Source organism: Lactuca saligna, chromosome 1 (assembly GCF_052625555.1).
Source record: "Lactuca saligna cultivar CGN05327 chromosome 1, ASM5262555v1, whole genome shotgun sequence".
Lineage (NCBI taxonomy): Eukaryota > Viridiplantae > Streptophyta > Magnoliopsida > Asterales > Asteraceae > Lactuca > Lactuca saligna.
Genome location: NC_136417.1, coordinates 59,821,536 through 59,833,435, shown reverse-complemented (window position 1 = coordinate 59,833,435; position 11,900 = coordinate 59,821,536). Strand labels below are relative to the sequence as shown.

Sequence of the window (11,900 nt, the reverse complement as noted above, 5' to 3'; positions counted from 1 at the left end):
CACAAAAATAAAAAATCAAATGTAGTAGTATAGAGTAAGGTATCAGTTCGATATTGTCAATATTTTTAATCACTTAACTAAATTATATATAAATATATTTTATTTGGTTCAAAGTATATGTTATATGTTTTACAAGTTATTTAGAAAGAATCATATATCATCTACAAAAATATAAAATAAAATGAACTAGATGAAATGAAATCTTGAAATATAATTATAGACAGACATAAAAATTTATTTATTTAAAGCTTTGAATTTTTTTTTTTTAATGATTAATACTATTGAAAACTATATAATAAAAATAAATTATAAGATACCACAAAAACTGTCCACTTTCCACATTCAAGATTCCCAAAACCCTACAAAATTTACACCCTCATAATTTACAAACACTTGTAGTTTTACTAAATCTTCATACCAAAGTCTGTCTTAAACACCAACACATCCAAAGTTTCTCTTTCTCTCTTTCTCTCTCTACATGTACAAAACAAAAGCCAACACAACTATATCCCAGAATTCGGGTTGTTTCCCGCCAAAATGAGTGAGATTTCAAGCCCTCTACTGAAGGCTTGATTGAACATTAACCTTGTTTGAAAGGTTGAGATGAAAGGGAACCATGAGCACAAAGCAATCGGGACAAATATCAGCATTCCCATTCCCGCATCATACAATCGAGCAAGCGACCTCACTGATTTCCACAGCCCGATCTTTTTCAACACCGGCTTCCACGCCACACATATCTACCAACAGCAACAAACGTAAATGACTATTTTACCCTTGCATTCGGAAGTGCAAAAAGAAAAGAGAAAAAGAAAATACCGAAAGTAACCCCCAACCGGTGGGAACAAAGGCCAAGATGGAGGCAAAGACATCAGTGACAGTGAGGGAAGAAAGGGCAATAGCCACGGATATTCCCGCAATTGCTAGCATGAAAGCAACGCCTTGTACAAACCGTAAGATTAGTTGAAAATTCACTGAGATTTTCTGGGAGAATGTGAATATCTGTAAAAAAAAAAAAGGTAAGAATTTGGAGAGTGATATTAAATATTACTGACTTTTTTATTGTGTACCTTGAAAAGGATAGTGAGGCCGACAAGCACAAGCCATGAAAATCCGTACACCTGTAAGAAGGAAGGAAGGAAGGAAGGAATATACCAATTTGATTCTTGAGAATTAAAATTTGTGTGGATTATGAAATTGAAATTCTTACAGATAATGATGTATTTGTATCTTGCACGTCCAATTTGTAAACAACACCATACTGGAATATGAAAAACCTTAGGCTCAAAATCGTCTCCATAACTCTCCCCCCAAATGTTCGAATATGGGACTATAAGAAAACAACAACATTTCATCGTAATTAAGAATTAAGAATTGTATATAAGGACATGGTAACAGAGAAACAAAAGGGTATTTTTGTAAAACTGTAGGTACCAATTCTTCATCCCACCAAGCTTCCCAGCTTTCTTCTCCTTTGACACCAATTCCACCTCTATAGAAGAGCCAATTCGTCCAGTCTCTGAAGTCCTCCACTGTCCTAAAATTGGAAAACAAAAAATATATATATATAAAATATAAAGATGATGTAATAAATTATTAGAAAAATAAAAATAAAAAACTCACTTTTGCCATTCGAAACCGGATGGATTGAACAAATAAGGAGCAAAAAGCCATGAAATGGCCATAAACCAACTGCTAACACTTAAAAGAATGTAGCCTATTAAACCACTTGAATTGTACCCATATGCAATGTACACCACTAGCAATAAAACCACTTCCATTCTGTTTCAATAAATAAATAAACAAAATATTAAAACCATGAGAGAGAAAGTGAATTTTCTAGAGAGAGAAAGAAAGAGAGTACCCTTTGACAAAATGGCTTCGCGAATAAAGTCTGTAGTTTTCTGAAAATTTTATATGGCGCACAACGAACCCACGACCAGTTGCATGATACTGTTTTTTGCAATAAAATTTAATTAGATTATAAAAAATGATTAAAAAGAAAAAAAAAACAAACAAACAAACCTTTGCACCACCATGAAGAATTGTTCTACCAAAGTAATGTGTTCTTGTACCCAAAGAAAATGTAAAGAACACAGTGCAAAGTTGAAACTGCATTGTGATAAAACTGACAACAGCCTGCATTGCATTGCAACAACAAAGATTATATATATATTTATGTAAACAATAATCTACATGGAAAAAAGACCAACATACCCTTAAGAATCCTTGTTCTAAGATGAAACCCAAAACCATGGGTATAGCTGTAAATACACCAATTTGGAATAAGAACTGTGTATTCAAGGCTGCATTTAGAGCAGTGTTTTCGAGCACTTCAGATCTTGATTGAATATCTTCACCAACTCCAGATAATGCCTAAGAATATATATATATATACATGAAATTATATAAAACAGTAACGAGAAGTTTTATATAAAAAAAAATTAAAACATACCAGATATGTTTTCCCATAGAGAAATATGTACACTGTGATCACTGTTAACTGTATATCAAAACATAAAAGTTGTTAGCTGTTTTTTTTAAAAGTAATATGAATTAATAAATAAAAAAAGGTGTAGTGTACCATGGTGCAGAAGTAAAATCCAACAGTAGTAAAGTAGAATGAAAGCATGCGGAAGAAGTCAAAGAGTTGACCAAGTCTGTATATATCTCTACTAAGAACCTGCTCTCCATTTCCTCCAGCTACTTTTCCTTCAAACAGAGCAATCTGATTCAGCCCCACATCTCTCCCCTTTCCAACCTTCACAACATTTAAAAAAAAAATTAAAAACAATTTTTTTTTTTTTACTTTTAGAAGGGAAGAAGTATTTCAACAAAAATAACAAATACCTGGATGTATTCATGATGCGTGATATTTCCTTGACGCAAAGTTGAATTAAAACCTGAATTTAAAGGTGATATTAGATATTTAAAAAAAAAACAAGAAAACAAGAAATAAAGAGAGAAAAATATATTATTATTATTATTATTAAATATATATACCTGCATAAATATCTTCACTAATGTTGATGACACGAGAGGCTTTGCTGATACCACCTCGTGTTATATGGAAGACTCTATCAAACACATCCGGATGACCATAATGCATACGAACCCTGAAAAATAATTTTAAATCACCAAAATGACAAAAATACCCCTGGGAACAAGAACATACATTGCTTGGATAGAAAAGTCAAACTTACTTTAGAGGACTTGCAAGAACACGTTGCCCAAGAGTTACAAAACTCGTTTCTTGATTTGACATGAAGGATGCTAAAGAAGAAACACTGCATATATGATTCAAAAACATTAAAACTTTCTGTATTTGTGTGTGTGTTATAAATAGTAAATAACTAAATACATTATTATTTTTTATTTATAATTATAATTTTATACCTTCCTGTAAAAACATGTTCCCTGACACCAAGAATGGTAGCAAGACGGATACCATGATTCTCATGGAATTCTTCTAGAAGATTCCTCATCTTTAAAGCTTCTTCAAAATAATTATCTTGATTCATGTCAATTGTTTGAACAGCATTTCCACGTGTAAACACAATCGCATGATTTTGATTTTCAGGTTTTCCTTCTCCGAGTTTGGGATTTCCTGGCAATTTTATAGAATAAACTTCCTGCATGATATTTAGCAATTTACTTCAAAATTAAGTATGATATAAGTATATAACAAAACATATATAGTGTTAAGACTCATAGAAAAATATGAACCTTATCTTTCCCATTGATGTCACCCTTCACAAGTTTAGAGTAAAACTCTTTTTGCACTTTCCCACCAGTCAAAGTCTCCACCTCATCAATGAAAGCAACTCGAAGTGCTTCATTTCTAGAAAAAAAATATATATATCAAAGAATTAGTATTATTAGAAAAAGAATATAGAATCATAAGAGGAAATTTTAAATATATATATATATATATATATATATATATATATATATATATATATATCTGACTTTTGTAATAACAGTGCAATATCAGCAGCTTCTGGTTTTTGTTCTTCTTTTTGCTTTCCATAAATTTGACATGTGACAACGTATGTGAATTTAAGGTCAGCTTGTGCTCTTGCTTCAGGAGAAAACTCAAAGCCTTTTGTTTCTGTTGCTTCATTAGGTGGAACAGCAGCTTCCACACCTAGTGTAATATAAGTATATTAGAAAACAGATTAAAATTAAAATTAAAAAATATTTTTAAAACACAAACCTCCAACTGTCATCTTCTCCAGATAGGCTTGTAACATTAAAGCTTTTCTGTAATACATCATTCCTCGCACTGTATATGGTACAACATACAAAAATTAACAAAGTTTGAAAAAATTTAAGAGATAAAAAAAAGATTAAAAAAAAAAATACCGGTTCTTGATAATGTTTGTCCTCGATAAGATGCCCAGAATCGGAGTTCAAGATTATCTTCTTCATTCTCAATAAGTACCGATTCAGGGGTATTTTCGTCATGTCCAAGACGTGCAAGAAAGTTTTTCCATTCATCTGCAGAACCGAAAAGGAAATGACAAAAATGCCCCTACTATTCCAGACGTATTGGAGTTTGAAACTTGAAACTTGAAAGAGGCAATACCTGGATAAATCTTTTGAAGGTAAAACAGAATAGAAATCCCATCTTCATTTTTCTTTAGAAGCTCACGCATGCTATAAATAACAGTCTCTGAATAATAAGGAGTGAAAACACTGGAAAATTCAAAATTTTCAAAACTTTATCAGTACCCAAGTGGTTTAATTGGTTAAAAATATTCAAACGAGGGGTAAATTCGTAATTACCAGAAAGATAACATTTCGCGAACAGGCCTGGTTTTGGGCATTGACATGAAAAGTGAATTTGTGAAAAACTCTAATCTTCTTCTAGCCTCTAGATTTCTGGGAACGTTTACTGCTGAATCCTTGATTGTTAAAAGCGAGTGTAGCCTCTTAATTTGTGACCTCTTTAAATGAAAAAAAAAAAAATTATAAAAATTAAAAACCAATGAGAAAAATAGATAAAGGAAGAGTCAAATAACATGAGTTTAACTATTAGTCTAGTACATACCAATTCAGGATCTTTTGGCCACTTCAGCTTTGAAAACAGACGACCTTCTTTTCTTGCTTTTATAACATTATTCCATGTGGTATAATTTTGTCTGAAAAAAGATCCAAAAATATATGTTATACAAAAAAAATTAAAAATTGTAAACTATTATTGTTGTACACACACACACCTCATATTGCCACTAAAAAAATCAAGCTGGACAACATCATAAAGATCTAGAGCAGCATTAACAGCTCCAATCTCCAATTCAGGGCTTCCACCTTCTTTCTGTAAATATACAATTAAAATTTAAAACCACATTATTACAGTAAAAATAAAATAAATTGATTAAAAAAAACAATTACAGACCAGAATTCCAGTAAGGGCAGTGACTTTTTGCATAACAAGTGAGAGTTTTTTCAGTTGAAAGTCAAAGTGGATTGTTCTTTGCACTATACTTGCTTTAATGTCATCGTATATTCTTTCAACCCTGTGGGAGATGAATATGTTAAGAAAAAAAAATAGTGAAATGACGTAATTGACCCTGATTAAACACATACCATTCGTTCCCTTCTTTGTCGAAAATTGAAGTCAAAATTAGCTTGATGGTGTAAAAACATTCCTCAACTGCATATTGCATATAATCATCTCTTGAAATTCTATCCCATAGTTCGTCTTGTGTGTCACTCTCTCCAGCTATATCTTTTGCAAGGAATAACTAAACATAAAAAAGAAAAAAATAAATAAATATTTATAAAGAAAATGTAAAAATTCAAAATTGAAGGATTTTTAGTAACCTTGCTGGCTAGTAGAAAAAGAGGCCATTGCACCATGGGAACAGTTCCAGTATTTTTAGGCATTTGAAGCAATTCCATTTCCCTGAAAAGAAAGACACATCAAAAGTCAAAACCTGAGGGCAAAAATGTAATACTTTACCTAAATAAGTCATGTTAATAGAAGTTAAAAACTCACAGATTAGTAATGTAATCTTCTTCTCTTAGATTTTTTACAATCTCATTCCAGAAAGGTGAAAATCTAGCAGCATCAAACTTATCTTTTACAAGAATCTGACCAGTTACCTTAAGGGAACTCCTGAAAAATATAATTAAACATTAATATAGGACAGAAAATGGAATTCAACAAATTATGTTACAGAAAGAGATGAAGAACACCTGCTTGAAAGAGGAATGTGGAGATTATCCATGAATTCTGCAGGGAACCTCTCAAAGTTTTTGTGGACAGAACTCAAAGACCGAATCTGAAAGCATCAAGAAAATATGAATTAGCTTTTTAATAAGTATGTATGTCTTTCTAGTGAGGTTTACATGTTATGTCAGTAGACAAGGGCGAAAAGGTAAATTTACCTCACCAAGACGATCTCTAGCTCCAAGCAAGAAACCCACAACAGCAGATATAATAGTGTAAAATATGTGAATGTCTAAAAGATAGATCTGAAATTCAAAGATATATATATATATATATATATATATATATATATATATATATTACTATATTAGTATGAAGAGAAAACAAAACAGAAAAACAAAAACAAAATGTTCACTTACACAAACCACAGGGGCCCACAAGCTAGCAACAGTCAAGGCATTATGATTGTCTGCATATAAAATCATTAAAATAAATATCAAGCAAATGATGTTCCAAATATATATTTTTATTTTCAATATCAACAAATTTACAGCTTACTTTTCGATACAAAATCATGCCAAGAATATCGCACATCTTCTATTTTAATTATCTGCCTTGTTGGTTTCACCAATGGCCTTATCTGTATAAATAAGAAAATCAAAAAGATTAGTAATATTGAAGTTTGAAAGTTGAAACACATGTTTCTTTTTTTCCCATTATGTCATGTAGAGTGAAAATTGTCGTCTATTTCTTTTTCTAGACTGAAAAAAACCGTTTGAATGAGAGTAAATGACAATTTTACCCTTACATAATACAATAAAGAAAACAAATTTCATAATACCCATCCAACTGTACATGAGAGGAGTTGAAAGGAAAAAAAAAATAAGGGAAATTTGGTACATGGTTTGTGTCTTATTAGATTAAGCCAGATTTTTAGGCTTAATCCATTAAAACATGTTACCCTAACATTCCAGAAAACAAATTTCATAAACTGTTTGCATGAGACTAAATGACAATTTTACCCTTACATTCCAGAAAACAAATTTCATAATATCCATCCAACCTAAAACATGTTATTTACCTGGAGAAAATAGGCAAACGAGAACTTTCCCCCCAATACAACAAGCCAGAAAAGCATATACCTGTTTTACCAATATACCCTCAGTATAATAAAAAAGAACAAGAATTATTAAAAAAAAAAGTAAAGGGTAGTCAAGTCATTACAGTATATAATCAGTTGTTGCTTCATACATGCCACGTCCAACATAATAATGTTCCTTCATAAAAAGAACAAGAAAATCTTGTTATTATTGTAATAAAGTAAAGGATTATAAAAAGAAAAATATGAAGCTATAAAAAAAACCTGATGAATCCACTTGATTAAACGAACAACTGGTGAGTTATCACACCGATTGAAAAGGCGATGACAGGCTGGCAACCTTGCTAATGAGCTCCAAAACAAATGACTTCCAGCATAGATGCATAAAACTATTATATATATTTTATAAATAATAGACTCTGAATTTGAACTAGTCTTCTCCTGCAAACCTTTCCTGGAATAAACACAATCATATCATTTCAAAAAAGTTGCCATGTAAGAATTTAATTAGATTGTAAAAATTTAAATTTAAATTACATACACGTAAAGGAAGCATATGAAAATGGTAGCAAATGTAAACCAAATGAAACGAACAAAAATCCGTGAAACAGCTAAAGTCTTTGTTGTAGAATAGGCTCCATACATCACCACAATATCCAATGCACCTGAATAAAGAAACAATAAGTTTAAAGAAATATAAAAATTATTAATTATTATTAAATGAAATGAAAAAAAGACACCTACTTTGGAAAAGCTTCATAACAAAAAAAGTTGGGCCTAAACTAAGAACTTCACGTATTGTCTTGTCATTCAGCTTTCCATTATTGAATGCAATGATTGTAAGTCCCTGTGGAGAGGATAGTATTTTAGTATTGGAATTTGTATAAAGTATAAGAAATTAAGGAAAAAGTCAAAAAGTCAAACCTGAAACATCATGAAAAGGAAGATCCACAAGCGATCAAAGCTATGGTAAAGATGGAAAAATGTTCGGTGTTCAACAAAAGAGGTTTTCCCACGACGTTTTGTGATGCTTGCATTCAATATATTCTGTTACAACAAAAAAAAAAAAAAAAAAAAAAGAGTCAAAGGTGGTCAAAGATAGAAAAGTCAACATGTTGACTAATGAATACACAAAAAAAAAGATCATAAGATGAATACGTTTGACTTTCGTGTTGGTTTCAGGAGGAAAGATGAATTTGGGTCAAATGGCCAACCGAGTTTCAGGCAACTTTGAGACCTGAAAAAACAAAGATCGTTTGAAACAATATTAAAAAAATAAAAATAAAGGGTCATTAAAAAGGTATTTAGAAGGGTAAATTGGTAATATTAGTATGTTGATATTTCGTGTAACAAAGCTTACCAGAAGTACTCATTGAAGTCATCATAATTTCTCCATGAAGAATGCGGAGCTTTCCCATTTTCATTGTTATCAGCTTCCTGAAAAAATCAAGACCTTTCATAAAAAAAACAAATTCTTGAAATGGGAAAGTGGCAAAGTTGTAAATACACAAGACATACAGCAGCTATAACTTCATAGAGAGGGGTTATGACTTGTTCAAGAAATGAAACACCATTTTCTGCAACACAACTAGTGGCTGGCTTTGCAATCTGCTCACTCAATAATTCACACAATTCATCTCCCATCTGTTTATTAAAATCTGAGTTAAACCTTCTAGAACATGTGAATTGTCTTTTTATACATATAAAATTGTAAATATCAAAGAAAATATCTTACACGATGAAATATGTAGCATAAACATTCCGGAAGGAATCGAACATTAGCAGCTTCACCCCATATCAAAAAGTACAAAGAGAGAAAAAGTATCTTCTTTTCTTTATTGATACCTGAACTGCAAAATCAAAATAAAGAAGCTAAGGGATTTGTGCTCTAGCTATAACTCTAGAAAGATCATAGGGGTAGAAATGTCATACTTGCTCCACATTAGAGGGATGTTTAAGTAAGTGCACCACTTGATGTAGTTATCAAGAGACTTCAAGAATACTCTCTCCACAGCAGTCTCATCCAGTTTCTAAAACAAATTACATTCCACTTTATTACAAAAATACCCTTTATTGAACAGGGGTAACTTGTTCATGAATATAAAGTTATAAACATACCGGTTCATGTTCATCAGGAGGACCAAGTCGAGTTTGCTCATTTGAAAGTAGATTTACTATATTCTCCCTTTGATTTGCAACATTACCTTTCTGCAATCACCAAAGATAAAAAAAAATACATTTTTTTAAGTCCCAATCTACCCTTTATGTTTCCATATTATCATAAACTAGTAAACTACAAACCTGAAATCCAAAAACATAGTGCAGAAAATCGAGCATATCAGCACTCCTTGTAGCAGGTATTGGAAAATTTGCAGGCAGCTTTGGGAGACCTCTGAAGTACTTCAATGATGATACTGCAGCACGCACCTAAGTAAAGAATCATGGAATCTTGAATAAGAATATAAATAATATAAAAGTAATTGGACAGATAGGATAAAGAAAATAAAATGGTATTCAGTATTACTATTCACCTCAGGGAATGAAGTGATAACATTTGTTACAACAGGGGCATCAAGAGGAATAATATTATATGCAATCAAGTCTTCTGTCATAGCTGCATCAGATTCCATCATCCGTTTTAACTCTTCAGAGATCAATCCTTGTGCTTCCTCAGGTGAAACCTCTTTAGCAAGTTGCTCTAAAACAGTTCCTATAACTTTAAGAGTTGCAAAAACCCTTTTCCTCTTCACTGTTTTGCGTTCTAACCTGTTTTTGTAACATGAAATCAATTCATATATGAAAGATAAAATGTCAACAGTAGATAGAAAAATTGTAAAAAGATGCATACTCTTGAAAGTTTCCACTAAAAGTCCCTGATTCCCTCATTTCCATTTCCTCCTCACGTAACTTATCTACATCATTCTTCTCTCTGTAAAGTTTATAAAACTCTTGTAAGCGAGCAATGTCTCGACTTCTATCAATGCTTCCACCCTCCCTCTTTGCTAATTTTTGCTGCCATATGAACATTTGGCACAATTAGTTTATGAAGAAAGTCAAGACACTTGTCACAATCTCATTGACTCAAAATCATACCTTGATTACAGACATCAAACCTGTCTTGAACTGTAGTACACCCCTCCCTTCACTGTTGGGGTCCAAATTTTGAGCCAGTGTATAAGCATATTCACACACTGCAATGAAGTAATAGAATTACAGAAACACTATCTTTAGCAATGTTTATCAGATATGGAAAAGAAATTGGGATGAAATACATACAAATCCTAGAAATGTTGGGGTCGTCATCTTGAATTTCATCAGCTGCTCTTAAGATAGGGTCTATGTCCCTACTGTTGGAAAGTGATGATGGGACATTTCCAGCAATGCCACCAGCAGGTCGCCCATAAGCATCAATTCCTGTTCTCTCCCTTCTTAGTGCAGCACGTACCAAACGCTCCCATAGATTCCCCACATCAGACATTTATAACCCTGTATGTGTAAGCAATAAGATCTTACAAGTTACAACTCCATAACAATTAGCAGACACTGATAAGTATTAGCCTTTCAGATATGATATATCTCCTCAAAAGTATTAGCACCTGTCCAGCTGTCCTAGGTCTGCAGGAAAGATAAACCCTAAAAGGTTAGCTATTGAACAGAAGTACGAATCAAAAACTTAAATTTTCGCCCCTCAACACCCCACCCAGAGACATATATGTGTAATTTAAAGCAAGCCCTAAGAATTGCACTAAGCCGCTAATTACTTATCTAATTGAACAAAAAAAACTCAACCAACAGACTAAAACCCCAACTTGAGCGCATGAGCCATCTAACCTCCAGCAATGCTAGCAAGAATGGTCAAATTCGGAAACACAAATCTAGAAAAAAGAGCTAGACTTGAAAGCTTACGGATTGGAGATCGTAGCTGAGCCGAAGATCCAAGTATACAAATTAATCTCTTCAAAGAAAGCGTATACTAAGTAAACCATACGAAATTATAAACCAATTGTTGAGTCGCATAGAGAGAGATGGAGTTGAATCTGTAAAGAAAGAGTTCAGATTTTGAAACTAGGAACCAGGGAGGAAGATTGGGGAAAGGTGGTGTAGTGGTTTACCGGCTATAGCCGGTTTACACGGGGTTGATTTCTCTCAAATAGTCTCTATCTGCGAAGACTAAGAAGTAAAACCCTCTTATGAGTCTAATCGGTGACCTTTTGTGCCGGTTAATAGCAAAAGCTTGCAATTTTTAAACACTTCTTCCCGGTTTTTACCTTTTTAGTCCTCTCTTTCTTTTTTGCTTTCTTTTTGGTCCTACTTTTTTTCTTTTTTTGTTGACCAAATTTGGAACCTTCGTGAGGAAGAAAAAATGGCAGTATGGTAAGATTCAAATTTTCATATTATAATAGCGTGTTTAAAAGTCGACAACGTAGCAAATGGACTATCAATTTGATTTATTCAAAAAATAATTTATTTTGTATTTTAACAACTTATGAATCATAAGAGATTGTGATATTTTATTATTCACTTGGTATTTTATTTTACTTTTACATTTTATTGTTTGTTTTTAGAAGTGGATTCTATAAATAAAAAAAATTGTTTATCACGTGTGTTTGTGTTTTATATAGT

At 32.2% G+C, this 11,900-nt stretch overlaps 1 protein-coding gene across 1 annotated transcript; it reads right to left on the bottom strand.

Moving 5' to 3' along the window:
• Positions 1-293: 293 nt before the first annotated feature.
• On the bottom strand, positions 294-11,348 carry GSL10 (glucan synthase-like 10). The gene is made up of 49 exons (XM_078985863.1): positions 11,184-11,348; positions 10,554-10,892; positions 10,371-10,468; positions 10,126-10,289; positions 9,809-10,043; positions 9,579-9,704; positions 9,396-9,485; positions 9,210-9,307; positions 9,013-9,127; positions 8,796-8,921; positions 8,638-8,714; positions 8,436-8,514; positions 8,202-8,324; positions 8,022-8,124; positions 7,819-7,942; positions 7,542-7,731; positions 7,403-7,455; positions 7,260-7,320; positions 6,737-6,818; positions 6,598-6,647; positions 6,397-6,483; positions 6,205-6,290; positions 6,005-6,124; positions 5,830-5,911; positions 5,593-5,750; positions 5,402-5,522; positions 5,223-5,320; positions 5,054-5,144; positions 4,789-4,949; positions 4,589-4,698; positions 4,366-4,500; positions 4,217-4,285; positions 3,970-4,147; positions 3,727-3,841; positions 3,397-3,632; positions 3,204-3,287; positions 3,004-3,116; positions 2,851-2,903; positions 2,585-2,761; positions 2,456-2,503; positions 2,218-2,376; positions 2,026-2,139; positions 1,865-1,953; positions 1,624-1,782; positions 1,435-1,537; positions 1,211-1,330; positions 1,071-1,121; positions 820-1,002; positions 294-740 (listed from the first exon to the last, which is right to left on the bottom strand). The coding sequence occupies exons 2-49, from the start codon at positions 10,753-10,755 to the stop codon at positions 504-506; spliced, it is 5,733 nt and encodes a 1,910-aa protein (XP_078841989.1). The 5' UTR covers positions 10,756-10,892; positions 11,184-11,348; the 3' UTR covers positions 294-503.
• Positions 11,349-11,900: the final 552 nt, after the last annotated feature.

Bases quoted from the DNA above. Each gene is read 5' to 3' on its own strand.
- GSL10 (XM_078985863.1), bottom strand. From the start codon at position 10,755: ATGTCTGATGTGGGGAATCTATGGGAGCGTTTGGTACGTGCTGCACTA. The intron at 9,486-9,578 runs GTTTGTAGTTTA...TGGTGATTGCAG, and splicing joins ACTATGTTTTTGGATTTCAG to AAAGGTAATGTTGCAAATCA. The intron at 7,732-7,818 runs GTATGTAATTTA...TGTTTATTCCAG, and splicing joins TTCATATGCTTCCTTTACGT to GAAAGGTTTGCAGGAGAAGA.